Consider the following 24,623-nt stretch of genomic DNA (forward strand, 5'->3'; position numbering starts at 1 on the left):
CAAAAACAGTCAGATCTTGTGATGGAAACTCTTATTTCGTTCAGAAGAAGGCACTGCAAATAAGAATTAACACTGCCCATTATTTTTACATGGGGTGAATAAGAATTAAAAGAAAATTTGCTTGAAATTCTAAAAAGTAACTGTTTAGCTGGTCCGGAGAAGCGGAGTCAATCTCAGTCCCAGCAGCACATGTTTACTATTTAACCCTTTAGGGACGACTATTTTGAATGTCTTTTCTTTTGAAACGAAAAAAAAAAAAAAAATCAAACTGAAGTTTTATTATACTGCAATAGGATGACTTATTTGGCAAATTAAACGCAAATATGGTTCTCACAACATATGTCCTCTCAATCTTCATTTTGTGTTTAACGCCGTATTCATCCTCAATCGGGCAATTGGTTGTGTATTTACAAGTCACACCATCTCTAAGGGATTTAGAGATGATTATCAATCTTTCCACAGAAACGAAAAAGAAATGTCATCCAAGCTTATGCTTGTAGATTGAACGACTTATTTCATAAATTAAACGCAAATGTGGTTCATAAACCATACCTGTCATCTCTATCCAGATGTTTTAAATACCATACCCGTTCTCCGTCCAGATGTGTTTATATATCACACCCGTCCTCAGTCCAGATATGTTTATATATATATCACACCCGTTCTGTCCAGACATTTATCTACCACACCCGTTCTCAGTCCAAACATATTAATACACCACATCCGTCCTCTCCATCCAGATGCGTTTATATACCACACCTGTCCTCAGTCCAGCTGTGTTTATATATCAGACCCGTTCTCTCCATCCAGATGTTTATATACCACACATGCCCTCAACGCAACAATTGGTTGTGTTTATATGCCACACTGTCCCTAAAAGGTTAAATTTACTTACAGACAGCGGTTGTTTCCTCCACTCCTACTAAGATTTCACTTGAGTAGATGCAATGAAGAAAGACTGATACCCATGTTTCTTTTCCTAGTTATTATAGATGTTCAAATAAATCATATTAAACGTCGAATTTTCGTCGACAGTTATCAGCGATATCACGACTTAAGAAACGACAGGTGTTTAGTGGGAATATGACGTATAGAATTTAAAATTTACTCAAAAATAAATAAAAAGAAACACTAATAATCTTTACCATCGTTACTAATCATTGAAGAAGAAAGACGTAAAATATGAATTCTGTGGAGACGCAAGATGTTTTTATTAGGATGTAAATATTTAATTTCCATACATTCCATCTCTACTAAATATCTTTCCTTGCATAAGGTCTGACAAAGCTGATACTCTCTCAGCGAAAATTCGACGTTTAATATGATTCAAAAGAAATACCTACAATAATTCAGAAAAGGAAAGTTGAGTACATTTTGAGTTTATTGATAAGGTCGCTCCTTAAGTGGTTTGTATTATAAGGCAATTTCAGTTAGACACTCAACATAGATTTTATTTGCGTACATGATAATGAATAAGAATTTAATAATGATAAATAAACGTACAATACATTCGGGAAACCTAGCAAAGTATAAGAATGTCAGATACATTCCTCTGAGGTACATTCAATGAATCGTTAAGCTGATATAATTGTGAACAAGTAAAAATGAAAAGAAGAAGAAGAAGAAGAAAGGAAGTACGAGGGTTGTTACATAAATTCTAAGCCTAACCAAGAAATATTAGAACTAGACATGTGATGCTTTTAGGCCGTATTTATTGAACCTTCTTATGATGTCATATCAATTTTGGTGTTAATATTGACATTTATTCTGTCACAGGTTTAGAAAGACAAAAGAGTGAGCAAAGTGTGACCAAATGGAGAAATCGAAGACTAGAGCTGTTATTGAATATCTTCACAAGAAAGGTTGAAAGCCGCAGAAGATCCACGCCGACATGGTTGCTACTTTAGATGATAGTGCCCCTTCATATACCACAATGAAGAAATAGGCAGCCGAATTAAACAGAGGGAGAACCTCCATTAAAGATAACACGGAACAGGAAGGTCCGTGGAAGCATTAACCCAGAGGAACATTGACAAAGTGCATGAAATTATTATGAATGATCGATGAATGACCATAAGACAGATTGCTGAGGCAGTGGACTTATCTACTGGAAACTTTGACTGAATTATCACCCAGCATCTGGGAATGAGAATGGTTTCCGCCAAGATGGGTGCCAAAACTTTTGACACCTAATCAAAAGCTCAACATTTCAGGAGACAATCTTCATCTCTTCCGGACAAATCCAGATGCCTTTCACATTTAATTCATAACAGTAGATGAGATCTGAGTCTACCATTACCAACCAGAGTACAAAGTTCCAAGCAAGTTCTTGGAACTTCACGTTTGACATATATATTTTTTTTTTTACCAGCGGATTAACGCACTTGAACATCGATGGAAAAATCGCAATTCCCTCTTTCATTATAACATCATTAGTGTGATGTATTTCCCTCTTTCATAAGTCAGTGCAGTACTTAATCATTTAAGTTGCATATGTAGCTAATTTCTTTGAAACCCATCGGAAACCAATGATGTCGGAAGCATTGACAGAAATATATCACACTTGATATATCAATTAATGCCCAAATAAATGCAAGAAACTATTGAATGATACAATATATATATATATATATGTCCATCAGAAACAAAGGAAAACGGAATTGAATGGTTAAATCCTTACCACTACATCTTGTTCCAGCTGCTCTCCAGGCATAACCAACAGTAGTCCTTCTAAGTAATCCGGAGCTATTTGATTGAAAACCACTTCTATGTACAAATGTGTGTCCAAGCGGAGAGGGTAGTGCCACACGGAACGGCAGAAGATCAAGTAGAACACCTGGAATTACATCATACATAATTAGAAACAATTTTTTACTATTAACATTCTTATGAAATTTCAGATAAGTTTCTTTCATCTGTTAATAGTTGTACTGAGTCAAGTTTTCATATATAATAACACAGATGTTCAAGCTTGCGAGTTCGGCTTTCGGGCCTAATAATTGAATGTAAACGTGTGTGAGAACAAACACAATGAATGGACAGCGAGATAATTTTGAATTATATTAGAATATTACAATTTTGGAGCGTAAACCGTTAATACTTACAAGATACTGTTAAATGAATTAATGATTATTGTCAATATTTTTCACATAGTGGAAAAATTCGAGTGTACAACAATTATGGAATCGAACATGCACTTTTCTGTTCTACATGAAATGACCCGAATTTAGTGAGAATAGTTCATTTAACAGCATTTGATAGACTCAATTTGTGTTATTTACTCAATTCTTGATATTTTTTGATTGTTCTTAAATAAATAAATAAATAACTATTCACTAAAATTCAACCTAGCTAATGGGAACAGCAGCGATAACCTTTACGCCTACAAGAAATATGGAGCCTTCATATCTTAAGACAAATGAGAATGTATCTAATGACTGATACCTGTTGATTCTTCTGGAGCTCCGTGGTGACGTCTAGAATGTATTCTTCCCTTGCAAGAGGCATGGTGAAGGTGTCTCCCTCTACAATGCAGTATAAGGAGAATTCTTCCATCTCATGCTGGGAGCGAACATTGATCACAGAACAGATTTCTTCAATAATATCCTGTGGCGGAAAATATATACATACCATGAGCTTTTGATTCGAAAGAATAAATAAACTGATAGGTTATATGCAATATTATCTTAATAATAACACTTGTAAATAACACATTAACGAATTAAATGTCTAAAAATTATTTGAATTTTGGAAATGATCTTCAAAAGAACTTTACAAATTTAAAAATGTAAGATTATAGAACTACAGTATTACGACAATTATATATTCAATATGGCGAAGAATTGATATTTGACCTGACACAACGAAACGACGAAACATTGTGATTCGAAACCTAGGTATTATTTGGCAACGCTTTCAATGTGTGTGAGTGTTATTAAAGATAACAATGTAAGTACAACTTATTATAATTTGCATATGCCCTCGATGGGCCTCTACTTCTCTAATTAGGTATATACGGATATTTGAACCAAAATGTTCACGCGGGTGAGCTCATTCCTGATTTAATCTTTTTATATTCTAACTTCCGTAATTTTATAGCCTGTTCCTTCACTTATCTCTAATCTCAGTCTACTAAAGGCGATACGAAAGATACACTAAATTTCTAAATATGTAAGTTATTATAAATGTCAGCTATTGATATTTTTTTACCTGAACAACAGTGGTAGATTTTGTGTTGATAACTTTTTCAGTTCCTCCTGGAAGACGATAGATTTGTCGCTTGGAATTTCTTCCAGCACTGATAGCCGTGATTTCTTCCACACTTGGCACATTTTTTCGGCCTCCATACTTGAAGGTCTTTCGAAGATTTTGTAAGCACACCATTGCCGTTCCTACAACAAGAAATGTCAACATTTGTAAACATAATAAATTAAACAATTCCTTTAAAGAATAATGACTTTTCTTTTTACTACTAACAGTTGTTATTGTTAAATCAGAGATTGTACTTACAGTCGTTTTTATGTAAAAGTAAAGGATGTAATAGCTATCTCCTAGGTAATGACAATGCCTATTCCTACATAACGTCAAATTATGTACTCGGATACTGGAATTTCGGTTATTACTGGTCAGAATAACACCTCTTGAGTTCAACCTTGAGGCCCTTTCTCTACATAGGCTAACACTAGATTTGCATAAGTTTCTCCTCAATAATCACCATTTAAATATATCCACTGACAATTGTATTACGTTTATTTCAAACCAGCACAAAATATATTCATTACAAAAATAATGTTCATGTGTGGACAGTATCATATTTTGAAGGATTTCTTGCCAGATTCGTTTCTCTTTTGTATAAATCATCTTTTCTATGTGGATTAGATTTATGAAATAAGAATTCAAAAGTTTGACTGAAATCCTAATCACTGAAATCCTTCTACTGGAAATCAAACAAAGGAAAGCTGGAAAAATAATGTATGAAAAACTTTGGGAACGAGTTTCATTTAAAACAAATACAAACCTAATGTTTGGCGAATATATTATGTTCAATATCCGGAGAAACTCTATTATCATACTACACAATGCACAACTGCTGTTAAATTTAAGCATGAAACGAACATATTATTGTAAACAAATATGTACAATTAATACTAAAAATAATTATTGACATTAGTTTTGAGCAAACATGGTCTTGAACATTTCAGGATATCAATTGAAGGGGTGGATTCCAAAAGAGCCTAAGTCAAATTTTGTCAATTTTGAGATATTCGTTCTATTAAATTCCATTTTAGCATCTCCGTATATTGAACAGGGTTTTATGCAAAAAATCCATAAATCAAATTAGTTGTGACCAAAAGAAAAGATCGTTGTTTTCCAAAATGTCCTTAGTCAACAGTATTCTCTGAAGTTATTTTCTGACTCATGCTTAAAAACAATCATAAAACTCTTGCTATAGATGATAATTTCACCGTTACCCTACGAAAAGCAGGAATTACAATTTTCTTTTAGGTAGATTACTTTTCTTTTACAGAAATGGAATGATAGAAACACACACACAAAAATCTTCTCCTGAAAAACTTACTTTTTTGACTTACGCTCTTTTGGAATTGAGCTCTTCAATTTTCATTCACATTATACCATTCTTTCAAAGATATGGACCATTATAAAATATTTATTTAAAAACATGTAATGAATGACAATTTATTTATTTATAATCATAACAGCATATAATAATAAATAATCAATCAACAAAATCCTCTTTGGCCATGAGAGCAATATATTTACACAAGCCGAAGTAAAATAAATGAAATATTAACTTTATGTTAAAAAATTCATAACAAAGAATATCACTTTTATCAACTTTTGTAAAAGTTTATTACCGTTGCTAGGATACATTATAATAGTCAAGTGTTGTGTCCACACATATGATTATCTTCTGTTATTGAAGAAATCGACAAAAAGTTCCAGAAATAGCTTACAGTACACGATTAAGTGTGATTATATGTGTTCTATAACAGGTGAGGATTATATATATATTAATCATTATTAAACATTAGATCTATTTACCGTGATAGGCTCTCCTCTTGTCGTAGGCCGCTGTCTCGAGGTATTTGAAGAGGTATGGCTTCAGAGTGTTAGAACAAATAAAATAGGCTGCGATGATGCTGAACAGTCTCCATCCACGTTGACAGGAGTCTGGCTGCTGAGATTTATTGTTGGTCGTCTGTTTCATGATTTGACAATACACCTCGTCCCGGAGAGTCTCATGTTTATGACAATGCTTGAAACAGAGAAGGTTCACATGTTAGTCACTTCACATAACAATAATTTACAAAGTTAACATACATCTCACTTATATATATATATACCTGCTGGGTGCATAATGCGATTTCTGCTTCTGCTCATGATTGATAAATGAAATAGATAGTCCTTATTTTTGGAAATAATTTAATTTATTCAATAATTTAATACTTTCAATCCTAAGCCTGACTGCGACCCGGGGTAATTTATTAATGCAAACGGGCAAACGGACAAAACCCGAGCAGAACTCAGAATAACTTATTAATGTAAACGGACGAAGTCCGAACAAAACTCGGGATAACTTATTAATGCGAACGGACGAAGCCCTAGCGGGACTCGGGATGGCTTATTAATGTAAACGAACGAAATCCAAGCAGAATTCAGGGTAACTTATTAATGCAAACGGATGAAGCCCAAGCAAAACTCCGACCAGGGGTAACTTATTAATGTAAACGGACAAAGCTCGAGCAGGATTCGGGATAATCTATTAATGCAAACGGATGAAGCGCAATTGTTTGGTAATACTGTGACAATTTCATCCAACAACAGCAAGAATTGTTGTATTCATCTTAAAATAGAATGGCTAAATATTAATTTACCATATATTTCGCACACCGACCCTTTTCTTCTACCCGATACACATCTTTTACAAATGCAACGAAAAATAATTATTTTCTCTTTTAAAAATGTACTAAACAGATAAGACATTGCAATTTGCTATATAAGCCTGGAAGAGAAAATGTTAAAGATACCGTTTTCCTTCTTTTTACCTACGGTCTGACATTTCAAAACAGCTATGTTTCGGTGCCTATTCTTTCCACAAAAACTAGATGTTGCTATAGTGCAGATCCGATATTAGAATCAAAATGGAAGGTCTGTTGTAAAGTGCACAATCAGGTTTGTGAGTTCGAGCTCTGGCGGCAACTAATAGGTATATGCAAATGTCTATTTTTAAATCGTTGAATCAATGAAGTTATATATTGTTGGTCATAAGGAAAAGTAATTAACTGCAAATTTTAGTGATTTTAGCTATGAGTTATAATGGATCATTTTCTTAAGACCAACGGTAGACATTTGTTCATGATTCAATTGAATCTGGAGATTTTTAAATAAATAAATAAACATATAATTTATTATTGTTACTAACTTATTGCTACTAACTTATTATATCGGTAATATTGTAACTGTTCAGTCTCTTATAATCATATGATAACGGACAGGGTCAGGTTTTTGGCTGTGGATTAAAACAAGAGAACACATATACGCTCATATGCCTTTCGTCTCGTTTTCAAGGCTTTGTAGGCACTCTCGTCTCGTCTCTAGTATTAGTACTATTTATCTAGTATTTAATGATTCTTTCCAATCTCATTTCCCTTTTTAAAAGCTTCTTCTGATCTCGTCTCGTCTTGTGGTAACACTAATTTTCTTATAATTGTAAACACACAAGTCCAGACAAAGTGAAAAGAATAATTTTGAATTTAAAAAAGAGTGTTCTGTCAATGCCAGGAGCCGATGTAGATTAAACATTTTAGGCGTGTGGTAAGGTAGTTACACTTTTTTTTTTTTTTTTTTAAGGGTGGTGGTGAAATTGCTTGCACACATGTTAAAAAAGAAAATCAAGAGCACAAATTCTGCCATTGAATAGAGAGAAATGAATTAACTTTCGAAGCAGCAGCAACGAAATCTTTGATAGTACAAACATATTTGTTGACTTAATGCTAATGTCATACTTATTTATATATGTATTTTTTTCTTTTTGTTTTACACGCAAATCACAATTTAAACCACTTATTTTTACTGGTATGCCATACCGATTTTTTACCTTGCGGATGCATAACCGGCTCACTTTAAGCACGGTTCAATGGAGTTGCAAAGAAACAAATACACACAAATAGAATGAAATACATTAAACTGACATTGTGAACAAGATACATATAGTCAATAAAGAACAATACCCACTGAAACGTTTATCTTTTAGTAACCTCATGAGATAAAGTAATTATATTTGAAAATCAGTATATTATGTCTGATGCAGTGGCGTCGCTTTATGCAGTTTACATGAGCATGTGAACCACCAAATATGGTGCGTGTTTTACCCTATCTTAAGATATATAATAACGTTTAAAATATTATATTATTGTATCGTTTCTTTTTTCTTTCGTATCACAAATCAGAATCACCAGAAGTTATCTTTTACGCACACACACTTTCCGCTTGCTTTGCCCTTTGCTTATATATTTCCCATCACGTTTGCAACATCCTCTACAAATACCTAAAATTCTATATATATTATATTAGTGTGTAATAATACTAGTTTTTAAAATTATTATTTGAAGTGTGTTAAAAACAGACTGTCGAAATAGGGAAGTCAGTTCCGTCACTTTCGTCAAGTTCCCTCTGCCATCTCTAAATGACGCTCCTAGGCAACAAGTGGAGGGGCAGAGAAAGATGGGCACTATTTTCTGAATTCTGAAAGAGGTAGTCGGAGAAGCAGACGAAGCTACTGGAAAGGCACTCGTCTCCTTTTCCCCTCTAGCATCATCATTGCTAGGTACTCTTAATCATGTATAAATGTTTGTATGGTTATTATCGTTGATTTCATCACTTTGCCTTGTTCAGAATGTTGAAAGTACTGAGCTTTATTATCGAAACAGTAGTATACATACACGTATATAATATTATTTGTGAACTAGCAAATTATCGAATCACGAGACGCCACTGGTCTCATAAAGATATTGCTATAATATCGAAAACCATACTGTTTTTTAAACTGTATGCACCCTGTTCACAACTAATTTAAGTTTAATATAATATGTTTAAACAGTCTAATAGTCATAAAATACAACATATAATCTTAAGTGATATAACTTACCATAAGGATAGTGTAGACACACTTAACTTCCGTGATTTCTGGAGGCATCGGGAAGTCTCCCATGTATCTCATAATGGAGACAAAGCACTCTACAGCTAATTCATTCAGTTCACCTGACTCTAGGCGTAGTAGTGACTGCTCAATAGGAGCTGGAGTGAACTTCACTAAATCAACCTGAAATGGAAAGAACAAAAAATAACAATTACTATATTGAAATATGATACTATCAAAATAAGTAATTTAAATCTCATTATACATTTACTTTTCATTATTAATTTGAATATAAACAAAAGGATATTACTTTTATGTTCAACCAATCAGAGCTTGGGATTTGATAAACTTCTTTACTTTATTTTGTTTTACATACGCATTCCTTTTGCAAGAAAGCATTTCGTAGGTGATTGATTAATTTTTTTCGATGATCTACAGTGCAACACTTCCTATTGATTGTATAGAAAATTGTTCCGCAAAGCAGAATAATATGTATTACACTTGTTAATTCATATTTGTGTAAATAAAAATAGGATGCTACAAGTTAATATAGGTTCTGTTCTTCCAAATTTTGATCTTCCGCCAGGGATTCCAAATTTTGATCTTCCGCCAGGGATGCGCACGAGACGAGTCGAGACAGGATTTTCCTGACAAAATTCGAGTCGAGACACGGCTCTTCCAATAGAAAAATATATATATTTTTCGAGTCGAGACATTACTATTACAGCACATTTTCGAGTCGAGACAGCCATAAATCTTGTCTCGTGCGCATCCCTATCTTCCGCCAAAATTCCAAACTCATAATTACATCTTTAACTTCGCTCATTAGTCATTCTTTATTTCTTTTCTCAAAAAAAACTTTATTTCCAAATTTCTTTAAATTTCCTTCAGAGCCTGACGTATTAAAAATAATACAAAATTTACCATTTTTCTTTTAATAGTTTTGTTATTCTATAACAGAAAATATGAACCTGAAGAATTTTCAGTGTTGCCATCCATAGGAATTACAGTGTTGCCAGAATAACACTTCCCCCAAAATCTATGTTAAAGCAGCGACTAGAGGAACGAATTCAACTGCATTTAATTACGTATCATGTTGTTTTTCGAATCCTGTGAACTAACTTTTAAAATAACGTTATTATTTAATTTAAATAACTATATGTTAAAACGATTTTGTTTATTACAACCTAAATACAACTATTATTCAAATGTGTTATATTAAATACAATTATTACATACCGTGTCAGTCAAAAAATTGGAGGGCCTAGGCCACCCGGGCTAGATTCGCCACTGGTTTAAGGGTTAATTATAATTTTAATAATAATAATAACTCATTAACCGTAACTTGCGTTGTTTAAGTATAATTCAGCATCAGTTGCATCCAGTGGCGTAATTATGATTTTGTTGCGGGGGGCTTTGCTAATTTTCGGGGGGTCTTTGCCTTAAAATGTGAAAAGTCTGCAAGATATTTCATATACTTTATTATAGTAAGTAAGATTTCGGAAGGGGGGTCTTAAGCCCGGAAGCCCCCTAAATACGCAACTGGTTGCATCTTAACAGGAGGCAGCATGGTTATCGTACAACAATCATTTTTTTACATTTACAAATAAATAAACAAGCAAACACAAAAAATCATTTTTCTCGAAAATTACGCATGATTATTTATTTACACTTGGTCGTATCATTTTATTCAGCTGAATTAGATCTATGGATTGGTATGTTTCATGCTTGGATATTTTGTTCTTCTTTATATTCTGATAATATTGTACAACATCTAGCACTGCCAGCAGACACGTAGGCAGGATTTCGTATTAGGGGGGGGGGGGGGAACGGTCCGTGGCATCAATTACTGTGGTCATCACACCAGGAGCTCGATCATTCTAAACTATTTTACTGGAACATATACATTGGTTCGTTTAGCCAGGATTTCGTAATGGGAGGGGGCGTGATATGAAATATTGAAGCCCAGGAGTTTCTGGCAACATATATTAGTTTGTTAGGACAATAAAATGAGGATATGTTAGTAGGTGTTTTAATAACAATCTATGAAGAAATCTCGAGTAAAAGAATAAAAAAAAGTATTAAAAAATATCTTACAATATTTACGTTCCTTCCTTTGTACATTCAACTTAAGACCTCAACTATTATAAAAAGTACATATTTACTATTATAAAAGTACATATTTAATAATGTCTTGTAAAATATTTTACAATATCTGCGTTCTCTTCTCTGTTGAATCAAATGTTAACAGATCTTCCTTTCCACATAACTTTTTTGTTTTCATTATTCCGTCAACTACTGTCTGCTCCAAATGACAGGTTAAAGGAGCAGTAGAAAACTGTTTCTCAAATAGCATGTTTGATACTTTTTTTTTTTTTTTTTATAGCCTCCACTTCCCCCTGCCTTGGCCGATTTCTTTCGGACTTATTTATGGCAGACGCAACTGCCTCTTGCCTTTATTTCTCTCTCTTATACTTTGTTGTTTCTTTATTATCTCTCTGTCTTTTCGGCTGTCAAACCTCAGCAGATTGAGGTGAGGCACATTTCTTTTCAGCATGGCACCTAATATTTAAAACCATGCCCTTATATTTCTCTCTATCTTTTTTTTTTTGTTTTTTATTAATTTCCTTTATTTATCCTTTTACATGCAGAAAATAACCTAAAAGAAGAAAGAAAATAATTGATTAGTACATAAGATAAATGAGTGCAAAGCAGCACATTCCCCACCCTGAAAAGTAAAATATTAAAAGAAAAATAAACAAAACACAGTGTAAAAAACATATTCTCATTTGGTGTTAACTGTCTTGTAGTTTCTTCTTTCTTCCATGATTCTCTATGCTTTTATCACACTGTTTTTCATATGCGTTTATTACACTAACACGCACTACACTGACACACACACAATGTTGATAGAGGTTATAGAAATAAAACGAAATAAATAAATAAATAAAAAGAAACGTAAGTTTGTACTATAGTTCTGGGTGTTTGCCAGAACTTTAAAATTGTTTCTATTAGAATTTGATTTTTTATTATTATTATTATTATTTGTATCTTTTCAAAGTGCCATTTGTTCAATTACCTTCTTCGTTGGGTTCGTTCATTCCATAGGTTTCTCATTACATGCTCTGTTATTTTTTTGAAAATTATCGAATTTTGTTTTATCCTGCCGTAAGCTAGTCCAATCTTCATCACTAAGTTCATCTCTGAAGTTCCTTATTTCTTCACTAGTTACGTAATTTTCACAATTCCATATTACGTGTTCAGGTGTTTGGATTTCTCCACATGAACACATTTCGTCATTTTCAATATTTAGTCTTTTCAAATGTGTTTGATACTGCAAAGAAGCATGTTTGATACTGCAAAGAAGCGATGACGAAAAATTATGATAAAAAATATCCACGCTGTTAAAGAACGGCACTATGCTTCGAAAACTTGAAATTTTCCTGACTATTTCCTGACTAGTAGCAGAAACTCTGAGAATTCCGTAACTTTTCTAGAAATTTCAAATCAAATTCCCTGACTTTTCCAGGATATCCCACTCATTCGCCATCATGTATTGCAAGTAATACAAATCTCCTCATAAGAAAGAGTAACCAAAAGCTTACTGTAGCTTTTTATTTTTAACGCTGATTCTTCTTATTTTCGTTTATTTTTGTTTCACCCTTCCTTAAATTTTCTTCATTTCTGGTTTCGAAGGGGGATTCCGCGCTTTCCCCCTGGCTACGTGTATTGCCACGCGCCTTTGCGTTAACGCAGCCTTTATTGCATTATAATACAATAACCGAATGAAAGTATAAATTACATATACAGCATAACACACACAAAGTAAAGTATTAATTACCCCGAGCTGCAAATGCATAACACGTAAATTCAATTACTTTCTCTCTCTCATGCTACAGTATTTCTCCCTCACGAAACAAGGAAGTTAAAGTCTTTCAATTCATGCGAAATCTTTCAGTAAATGCTCTTAAAAACTTCTATGGATTACTGTAGCAGCTACCACAAGAAAATCCAACCAAACGGTTAAAAGAAAGAAAGAAAGAAAAAAAAAAGTTTTCGTTGATTACGTCATCAGATAATCTTTCAACTTCCTGTTGGTAGGTGGCGGCTTAGTGGGAGAAGAATTCATTTGTTTCCACGGAAGTTATGTCAGACATTGATCGCTTCTTTTTATCTTTTAAAAGTAACAGAAACAACAAAATGGAGTCGTTAAATATATCATTATTTTAAGTGATACTCTTATTTTTATAACCGGAGTTAAGCACTCGAACTTTTTTTTTTTTTCACTTCATCTATCTTCGCATATAATTCAATTTTTTGTACTTCCATTTTCCGTGCTGTTTTATCACAAGTTGAAGATGAATCTCCAGTTGTTTAGGGAAAGAGCGTGTAATTTTTTTTTTTTTCATTGTGTGTAAAGCCAAAGAAAATGGTTTATTGAACTCGACGACGTCACTGTACTAACATTTCCTCTTTCAACATAATCTGGGTTTTCCGGGGGGCTAACTAACCCCAGTGAGTATAAGAAACACACACACACACACACACACACACACACACACACACATATATATATATATATATATATATATATATAGTGTTTCAAAACAAACTACGGTACTTTCGCAACAATTTTTATAAAAGTACTTAGCGAGCACTTCAAATTATATGGCCGTAGCCAAACTGCCTCTATTTAAAATTGTTGCGTGAGTACCTTAGGATTCTGGAACACGAATTTTTAGATAGCGCACATTAATTTCAAAGTGAAGTCTTGACCCGGCTACGATAGGTCCTATAATTTTGCAGGTATGGACCTTTAAAGTTAATTTTTTCGAGTTTTCGGCAGCCTATAACTCCGAAAGGAAGCATTTGTGCACCCAGATTGGTCTATACTTTTTGTCTTATCTTGGTGTCAGCAATTACCTCCCAAACGTTGTCGGTGTTGATTTGAAACGCCCTGTATATTCAATAATTAACGAAGAACGTGAAATCCTATTTATATCGGTACCTCCCCCCAGCAAGGGATATAATAATGTTACAGAATTGTGCAGGGGCATCTCCTTCCTTTAAAAAGGTTGATCACACATAAAAAATAAGCAACTAGAAATTAACTTCAATCAACTGAAGGTTATTTTATTCCTTAGCATTCAATATTAATGTTACGGAATTGTAGCATCTCTCGGAACCTGTTTTACCAATATTTCTTGTAAAGAAATGTAACAACAGTTTAATAAATGGTTCTTTAAAACGTAAAACGCCTCGTAAAGCAAAATGGGTGGTAGCTTTATGACCTGCGACAACAAACACTGAAACGGTAATTTCTATATTATTATTATTATTATTATTATTATTATTATTATTATTATTATTATTATTATTATTATTATTATTATTATTATTATTATTATTATTATTAATAATAATAATAATAATAATAATAATAATAATAATAATAATAATAATAATAATAATAATAATAATAATATCGTAATTATCATTAACAAGTACACTACTTTTGATTATTTATTCAATTAGTTTTGCAAATCTCGACGCCGTCTTTATATTGATTTCAGTTTTACGTCTCACTCTTATGCCGGCTAGGCTAAAGGAGACGGTGATGATGAGAATGAAATGATGGAATGAAGAAAGTAGGAGGAAACGAGAAAATGTAACAATAATAATAACAACATATGTAGTAAGAAATAAAATTAAACAAATTGTTTTAGCTTAACGTCCCACGATTATGCCTTTTAGGCTAAAACAGACAGATAATTGACGAAAGTGAATAATTGTGAAATTAAATTTTATATGCTCTCCTACTGAGAATCGAACCCGGGAACACCGGCACAAAAGATTGAAGCGCTAGCCACTAGACCAGCAGCAAGAGCATAATATGAAGTAAGCGATAAAATGAATTTGGCTGAAGGTAATTGGAAAATGCTAAACTTTTCCTGAAAATACTAAAGATTTCCATCAAATTAAAACTACATTTTAACGTTCATTAGTGAAATTAGCAGTCAGTATAACAAAGCATTTTGATTAGACGACACTTACGAGGGACCCTATCCAAGTGAGACTCTGACTTCGAGTCGAGACTATGGTCGTTGGATACCTTGTCCCAAAAGAACATAACACGAAAAGTGATACATCCTCGATCGCAACCGTTGCAGAGATATAAGCGTGAAAATTTCGAAATTGAGCTCCATACTATACATTACAAAGTCAGCTTCCGGGTCAGATTTGGCGGAAACAGTCAGGTAAGGAAACTCAGCGAATACATATCAAAGTAGTGTTGGGAGCCCACCACCTTTTGAATGAAAAAAATGTTGCCCCCGGGGCACTCGCAGGGTCCCAGGCGGGGTCCAACTCAAAATTGGCAAATGGAACCGGGGGTCAAGTAGCATATTGTATGAAAGCTAGTGTTAAATAAAAGAAGATAGAACAAATCTCAACTCTCTATGATGACCCTGTGCAAACGGGCAACTGGTCAATATGTCAATACAACCTACATCAGAAAATATATGGCCACTGTGAGAGACTCTGCAACAATTTGTTTAACTTCAATACCTTGCACTTTTAAACGTGTTTTTCTGTCTTGTTATTGTCACAACTTAACGGATTTAGAAGAGTGGCCATATATTTTCTGATGTAGGTTGTATTGACATTTTGACCAGTTGCCCGTTTGCACAGGGTCATCATAGAGAGTTGAGATTTGTTCTATCTTCTTTTATTTAACACTAGCTTTCATACAATATGCTACTTGACCCCCGGTTCCATTTGCCAATTTTGAGTTGGACCCCGCCTGGGACCCTGCGAGTGCCCCGGGGGCAACATTTTTTTCATTCAAAAGGTGGTGGGCTCCCAACACTACTTCGATATGTATTCGCTGAGTTTCCTTACCTGACCGTTTCCGCCAAATCTGACCCGGAAGCTGACTTTGTAATGTATAGTATGGAGCTCAATTTCGAACTTTTCACGCTTATATCTCTGCAACGGTTGCGATCGAGGATGTATCACTTTTCGTGTTATGTTCTTTTGGGACAAGGTATCCAACGACCATAGTCTCGACTCGAAGTCAGAGTCTCACTTGGATAGGTTCCCTCGTTAGTAAATTATACTGTAACATTTGAAGAAAAAGTACCTATATTCACAAGCGTCAATCCCACCGGGGACACTCCAATATTTGTAAAACAGGTTTTCGTCCCCCAATATTTCAAGTATGTTAGGTCAACAATGACCCAAAAGAGGATCAACCATGTAGCAGTTTGCTATGTTCACAAAACAGTGTTAGACAAGATGCAGAAAGCATATATGAGGATTTTAAGGCAAATTGCATTGAAATTTTGCCAAATATTGTATGTCAGGATCGGCGCCCTTGCACTTGGTATCATTTAACTAAAATTGTTAAACAAGGTTGAATTTTACTGTTTGAATAAAAAAATAAAAAAAAAAAACAATTGTAAAGTGTGTGTGTTTTCTTCAGTACCATATAAAAAAACTCTAAAATTTTAAAGTGTTTGTTTTCTTTTTAAGTTAAAAATCCTTTAAAATGCAATATACGAAGTTTATTTCTGTTAAATTTTCTGGGGAAGGACCCCACACCACTTCACTTTCCTTGGAGTATTCCATGCACCTGAGTAGTCTGTCCCCCCAAAGTTTATGTGCTGTAGACGCCAATGCCTATATTTCTTTGTTCACAAATTATTTCCACAATTTTTTTTTAAATTTCCATGTTGAGACAAGAAAAAAAAAAGTGTTTTGAAAAAATAAAAGAACATAAACCATTATGTGTTCCTGAAGATGAATGTCCGAATGTAACACTCGAAATATTGGAAAAGAAAAATGTCCGAGTAGCATTTTAGTAGATGGGTAACTTGAAACCTTTGTGATACATTTTTGCAAACGTCCCGTATCCGAGAGGATTTGAACTAGCGGCTGACACAACGTAATCCATTGTAATTAAATGCTCTACATGTTACGACCAGCACGCAATCGTTAACCAGCGTCACGTACAGGTACTGTGCAGTGCATTATCTAACACGCAAGGACGATCCCTTGTTTATATCACCTGAAAACGAGTTTATTATCTCAGGAGAGTGTGTGCAGCTGCATACAACCACTTAATGCACTGAACTCATGCTTTAGAACACTTATGTAACATTAAGAACGTGCAGGCTCATTAATATCGCATCTTATTTGAAACAAATATAATTACTACTTATTCCTCACCCTTAGTACTTCCTTCAGGATATTTCTCGTATTTTTAAACACAATAACATTATTTAATAAACACAATCACAATTTTCGATAAAAGTCCATTTTATGAACATCTGTTTCAAAAGCCATGAGATTATCCCATGGAAATGCGCCCTTACGGTTCATAGTAGAACAAAGAGAACTTGAAGAGGTCGGTAATTTCAAATATCTGGGAAGTATTTTGACGAGAGATGCTTACAGCACCAAATATATCAGGTCAAAAATTGTCATAGCTGAAAATTAGTAAAGTACTTTTGAAGTTTGTGTGCATGTACCCGTGTCCGTAAATAAAGAGTACCTTAGTTTGGAAGTAGTTATTTTTAATAGTAAAAGTTATAGCTGTATAGCAATAGCGAAAGAGGCATTCAACAAGAAAATATCACTCTTAACTAGCAGGCTTAATATTTAATGAATGCAAGCAACCACGGTAAGATTATTCTTTTGTGTGTCTTCCCGTGAACCTTACTTGTTTCTATTATGGAGGCCTTTAAATTGTAAATTTTCACAATATTTCGAATTTTATGTTGAGTTGGCAACACTGTTCACCTGGTAATAATGCAGAGTATATCAGACGATTTTCCCCTGTCGATATCTGTTTCAGGATTTAAAAAAAAAAAAAAAAATAAAAACTATTATTTTAAAAGTAATATGGCTGTTTCAAGATGAATATAGTATGTAATAGTTTACCAAATTTTTTCACTGATTGCTCACGTGTATTTCAAGATATTCATCATCATCATTATCATCATAAATATTCTGCCCTTATTGGCAGGTTACTTGCTGCAACTGAGAAGCTTTCATGTTCCACGGTCTTTCGCTAACCTTTTCATCTTCACATACGATTTTTCTGTTTTGATATCATCCATCCATTGTAGTCTCTTTCGAACCTCTCTGTTTTTTCTACCACCACCCTCTAAAGCGTCCCTCATGATACAGTTCCTTCTTAGCCAATGTTCCAATAAATTTCCCTTCCTCTTCTCAATATGTAAAATTATTATTTTCTCTCCCACCATTTCTAACCCAACTAATTCTCTCCATTCTTCTCCACACCCACATTTCTAAAGCTTCTAGTTGATTTTCATCATGTTTACGTAATGTCCATGTTTCTGATCCATACAGTACAATATTCCACACGAAGTATTTTATGAGTCTTTTTCTCAACTCATTATTCAAAATCCCACAAAAAGTCTTTTCTTCCTCCTAAAGGCTTCTTTCGCCATCCTTATACTTGCTTTTATTTCACGTTCGCACTTCATATCATTACTAATAATACTAAACAGGTATCGAAAACTAGACACCTGTTCTATTTTCTCCCCTCCTATTTCTGCATTTGGATTAATCTCTAAAATTTTGCCATTATTCGAAATCATGAGCCTAAAAACTTCATTCAATCAGAACATCACTACTTATGGCCGTTAGTAAGTGTAACTTTGGGAAAAGTCATACCATCAAGGGATGTATTAAATCCTCTTACTAGATTTTCTAAATTCATTTTATAATTGAGAAACTCTTTCTCTTGGTGCCATAGGTGTTATTTTAAAGAAACGTTTTGTGTAAGTAAATGCAGCAGATTTTTTTTTTCTCACACTGATATTACCATTTGCTTTCAAACTAATTTGACCAAAATAGTCTGGTGAGTATGTATAAAGAATGACAATTTTGTTATCAGTGAAAATCAACTGAATTTTCACAGAATAAAAGCTAGAGAAAGCATCACAATTTTCACAACAGAAAAATGATGCGAAGAAAATAACGAAATTTCTTTAAAAAAAAAAAATAGATTAAATTGCTTACTATTTGAATGAGCATTGTTTCAGTTTTGTTTTGTTTTTCGTTTATTTTCTTTTTTTAAAAGAAATTTTAAGAAATAAGCTTTCATTGAGGGAAAAACACTTTATAACGGCTCGTGAGTCCGTCCACCACTAATATTTTTACAATTCTTGGCTTTCTTGGAGTGACCTTTCCCACGAAGAAAAAGAAAAACAAAAAAGGAAAAGAAATAATAAAAAAACAGTTGGATTGCCTCTTCTAGAACAATAAAACCTTGTTCAATGGTGGACAATACTCCACACGAACAACTGCTTTTAACAACTCATGCTGCAAGGGAAAGTTCATGTAATCCTACATCGTTTGACGGTAATGACTGTGAAAAGTCTACATGTTCCCTGCATTAACCACTGCCTGATTCACTTATTTTTTTCTTTCTTTCTTTCCTCTACATGTCTGACTGTATGTGTGTGTGTTTCACTTCTGTACAACAAACGCAACGAAAAACAAGTCAGACAGAAAAGATAATATGTGAATCAGGAGGAAATGTGAGCTTTCTCCTGAACGAAATGTTAAGTGCAAACGGGTGATAAGTCTTCTTTCTCTTTCTTATCAAGTATCAGTAACATGTCAAAGACTTAACGACAATATTCTCAGATTAAGAAAAAATTCTCATGTCTAGGGAAATTTGGGTGGTTGGCGTGTAGCGTTCCTTTCCAGCACCGAAGCTACAGTATATACGATGTGGAAACCGAACTACCCTAATCTTAGGGCTCTCCCATAGGAACTCGAACCTGGGATCCTGTGCATCAAAGGTACTTCTGTTAGTCACTAGACCAGCAAGGGGACTCCATTTAAAAATAAAAAAATGGTAACAAAATTTACCAAATAGGGGAAAAAGGGAAATTTTTAGGTCAAAATGTTGAAATTGAGGGAAATAATCAGATTGAGTTACAAACTGAAGTTTGAGAACCATCCAGGGGTGTCCACAGACGGGTTTTAGGGCATAAGTTGCACCCAAGAGATTTTTTTTTTCCATTGAACTGAAGTTATCTTGGTTTTGTTTCAACCAACTGCAGTCTTCTTCACTACTTTTTTTTTTTTTTTTTTTTTTTGAAGGAGTAGTAAATTTTGGGAATTGCACCCAAGCATTTGGGAAATATGGCATCTGTGAAACAGGCCCGTAGCCAGACCATTAAGCCAGGGGTCTGTGAAAACTTTTAGGGCGCTAACTTTAATTCTCATTACATATATACATATCAATAAGCAACTGAAGGTTTCAGAGGGTGAAGGTGGTCGAAGGCTGAACTAGAATCCTTGGCTACCCTCTAGCCACGGTCCTGCTATGGAACAACCAATGAACTTATATTATCTTCAGTTTACTTAGAAATCTTTTCTTCTGAGGTTCTGGCAAATGATCCATTCCTGTCAGTACTCTGAAGAAGAATGCCAGTATCAGCAGTGTTTCCTTCAGACATACTCTTCCGGGGAGCTTTGAATACATCTGGAAAAGCTACCCAGTATTGTGGAAGAAAGTGTAGTTAAATATTATAAACAGGCGAAAAATGTGACAGTTATGAACACTGAGCCCATTGTCAACGAAAGTATGTTTGCTGTTAAATATTTGAGTGTTCTATTACGTAAAATAATTTAGGCTGAGTCACTAAAAGGTGGTCTTTTGTAATTATACAGTAAAACTGACATAGAAAATTATATACATTCAAGATGACAGGAGGTTATTCTATATTGAAGAAGTGGTATTTGGTAGTCGTATATTTTAGCTCTGAGTGATGGTTTAATATTGATTCTGTATAGAAAAATGCGGTAGACGATATCTGTTATGGTGTCTCAATGAAGAATGATTGAGGATAAAAGCCTATCAGTTCCAAGTTGTTATGACTATGGCTTAAGTGCTAGTACTCAGCTAGCACTGAGCATTCATGTCTAGTATGTACAGGGCATTACGTTATCTGGTACGGTTTCCTTGAGCCTCTCCCATGCATATTGGTTATCAAATTATTAGGATACGTTACCTGATTTACCATATATTTGGGAAGCTGATATGAAACACCGATTACTGATACAAGTGTAGTTAAATATTATAAACAGGCCAAGCAAGTAATAAAAGTAACGTTATCTCCCCTTCAATGTATGATGCCACACTCGATTACTGAATTGATACAACACCAAGAAAGTAATAAAAACAATATTATCTACCCTTCATTGTATTTTATATACCGAGTATTGGATTGATACAATACCAAACAAGTAATAAAATTAATGCTATCTCCTCTTCAATGTATGGTGCCACATATCGATTATTGGATTGATACAACACCAAGCAAGTAATGAAAGGAATGTTATCTCCCTTCAATGTATGATGTCACACGAAGATTACTGGATTGATAGAGTACCAAGCAAGTAATAAAGGTGATGTTATCTTCCCTTCAATGTAAAACACAACACCCGACAAAACTTCTGGCAAACAATGTCTTTTACTTACCTGTTCTTTCCAAGTCCAATCCGTGGTGTTGTCTTTGCTCTTCTTGCTTTTTCCTTTTTTGTTGCTCTTGAGACTCTCAATCACACGGAGGGAGCCATTGATTGAGCCATCAGCAGCCTTTAGCATCTCAAATCTGAAACAACAATCAAACATTCACACTTTAAAAATGCAGTCACATTCTACACAGTTTAAAAATACTGTACATTAAAATACGCCCTTCGAAAAGCACGCTGTACCGTGATAATTGAACCAGCTTTCGCAAACTTAAAAACGCAAAACGCCTTTCGCTAATGTATTGTCATTTTCGGTGTTAACAAGCAATACTGAGCATTGAGGGGGAACGACTCGTCCAAATGACTAGCAAAAACTTAGAAACCTACTTTTTCAAATGGTCAGTGATTCCTTCCGTAAAGATGCTTGAGGAGTACGAAATAGGATTCGGAATTGGTAAATTCTTTTTGAATATCACTTCATAACTGATTTAGCTCAACTCCAATTTGTTTATTTCACAACAGTCACTTAAGAGAACAGGAATATTCGAGACCAATAATCACAATAATGGTAAAATCCTACCGTACTGGTTTACCGGCTTCCAAGCCAAGCAGAACCAGGTCTGATCGGCACTTACATATAGCGTTGCCACGTCTCCATATTTATTTAATGAGCAACAGATTTTTCATAGCAACATAGAAAACAAGAAATTTTGGAAGGATCTACACATCTTTTGTATTATTTTTCTAGTTTTGTGTATAAGGTACAACTTATAACGAACAGCCATATGAATTTAAATTCTCATGAGCTCCTTCGTGGTTTTATAGTCAGCGCATGCGTCTTCGACATGGGAGATCAGGATTCGATTTCCGGCGGCGAGCTCATGCGGTTCGGATCCCATGTTGAGCTGTAGGTCCATATCTTATATAGCCTCGCAGCTGAAAGGGAAACTCAAATAGAATTCAACTCAATTAAACTATTATAGATCTATATACGTATAAATGACCGTTTTTTGTATCTATTCATGAGATTTGTGCCACTTCTTAATGTTGCTAAGACAATTCTTTTATTTGCTTCGTTTGGACATTATCTATTAAACAGGCCTAGTATATTGAACAATTAGCATACAGCTGAAGTACAAAAGTCATTACAGATTTATCTCCAAATATTTTTTTTAATATTATTTTTTACAGAAATTTTGCTGTAAATCTACAGATATTTTCACTTTCCGACCTGGCAAAGCTGCTTATATGAGTAAGCGCTGGGTGGTGAGATAGTCTAATCGGGAAGCTACCATACTCTTGTGGAGAAAAATCAGCAACAATTACAATATGATTTTGATTTGATGATCACACATCCCCTTTATTTCAAATCGCCATGCCCTTCGGATCTTCGTACCAGGGAATTACGTTCAGTTTAAAAAAAATAAAAAAAGATAATGATAATAATAAAAAATGAAGCTAGCGAATCAAAGAAGTGGCACAAATTAGTGAAATCAAGATGGCGTAAAGCGGAAACGTCAGTGGAAGTTGGAGGGAAATGGCCTTGCGGAACGATACAAGTGTTGATGTAAGCGTAGAATGAACATAAGATTTACACACTGAAAAGCAGTAAAAAAGGGTATGTTTCTGTATTATAATGAATAAAACAACATTGTTTGGGAGGGAGCAAAGATAGCTGCAGGCGATTTCTTTCATCTAATTTGAGTTTTACGGTGATATATAAGACAGTTATTCGCGCTAAAGTCCACACAGTAATCATGTGAAAAGTTTATTATTATTTATTAATAAGTTCATTTCGTATAGATATTTTCAACAAAATTACGGTTTAGTGGGGAATGGGTTCCAATGGCATGATAAAACACAATAAAGCATAGGAATACTGCGATCATTGTGGTTATTGTTGCCACATAAAATACCACAATGATCGAATACACGATAGTGTTGTACACGAGACGGTAAATTTCTAGTCTTGGCTCGAGGTAACATGACAATTTTCGTCTTGCTTTCGAGACGAGACGAGAAATTTTGTAAGACTCGTGAGTAATACTAGTATCTCAAATCATAGGCGGATTCAGGGGAAAAGTATCGTTCTTGCCCCCAGCAGCACAGGCATTGTTCACTGGCAGAGCGTTTACCTTTGGTGAATGGGACCCTTGTTTCGGTTCCCGGCCAAGTAAGCTTGTGGTGGACCAACATCATGTCCGTGGGTCTTCTCGGGGTATTTCCCTTTCCTCCCACTTTCTTATTCCACCAGTTCTTCCATCTTTCTCATTCACTTGCCTTAATCATCAGCTCCCTTAGCCTACAGGGCACAATAGTGGAACGTTAAATTGAGATATTTCATTTCATTTACAGGCACCAGTGCTGCAAAGGCCCGGTGTGAAAAAACTTTTGTGTCTTTTACGGCTGCCCCGAGGAGTCTGTCCTGGATCCGCCCCTGTCTCAATCACTGTTTTAGTGTTACATCGTTCATAGAATAAAAATTATATATAGGTAAAGAGTATCGACGTTTAAAGATACGAAAGTCATTACTCAATATACTACAATTATAAATATGGTTTAAGTATAGGTGTTTATAAATTTAATATATTACAATCGTTATCTATTACTTGTATCATTTAACGTTATCTGCACATATAGTGCATTCTGAATATTTAATTTCGGAGCTCCTCCATGGCTAAGCGGTTAGCGTAAGCGCCTTTGGCGTGAGAGACCCAAGTTCCACTCCCGTCGGGAGCTTATATGGTTCGGATTCCACGTTAATTAGTATGTCCACCTCTCATATAGCCTCGCTGCTGAAAGGGACGTTAAACTCAAAATCAACTCAACTTAACTCAATATTTAATTTCTTCTTGTGAATAGGTTAGGTAAGAAATAATAAAGATCCGATGTTAAACCCTTGTCACACGTCACTGAATTACCTAATGGTTTAGGCTTAAACTAC

The 24,623-nt window shown here is 34.4% G+C and overlaps 1 protein-coding gene across 10 annotated transcripts in view; it reads right to left on the bottom strand.

Moving 5' to 3' along the window:
• Myo10A (unconventional myosin 10A) overlaps positions 1-24,623 on the bottom strand; it is a 744,055-nt gene that overhangs the window by 7,876 nt on the left and 711,556 nt on the right. For all 10 annotated transcript variants that reach the window (XM_081732073.1, XM_081732074.1, XM_081732068.1 and 7 more), the window contains 6 exons: positions 21,687-21,819; positions 9,170-9,343; positions 6,064-6,277; positions 4,210-4,391; positions 3,445-3,606; positions 2,681-2,836 (listed from right to left, as the gene is read on the bottom strand). In XM_081732073.1, coding sequence (XP_081588199.1) covers positions 2,681-2,836; positions 3,445-3,606; positions 4,210-4,391; positions 6,064-6,277; positions 9,170-9,343; positions 21,687-21,819 — 1,021 coding nt within the window. The remainder of the gene's footprint in view (positions 1-2,680; positions 2,837-3,444; positions 3,607-4,209; positions 4,392-6,063; positions 6,278-9,169; positions 9,344-21,686; positions 21,820-24,623) is intronic.

Source organism: Thermobia domestica, chromosome 11 (genome assembly GCF_964235325.1).
Source record: "Thermobia domestica chromosome 11, izTheDome1.hap1.1, whole genome shotgun sequence".
Classification (NCBI taxonomy): Eukaryota; Metazoa; Arthropoda; class Insecta; order Zygentoma; family Lepismatidae; genus Thermobia; species Thermobia domestica.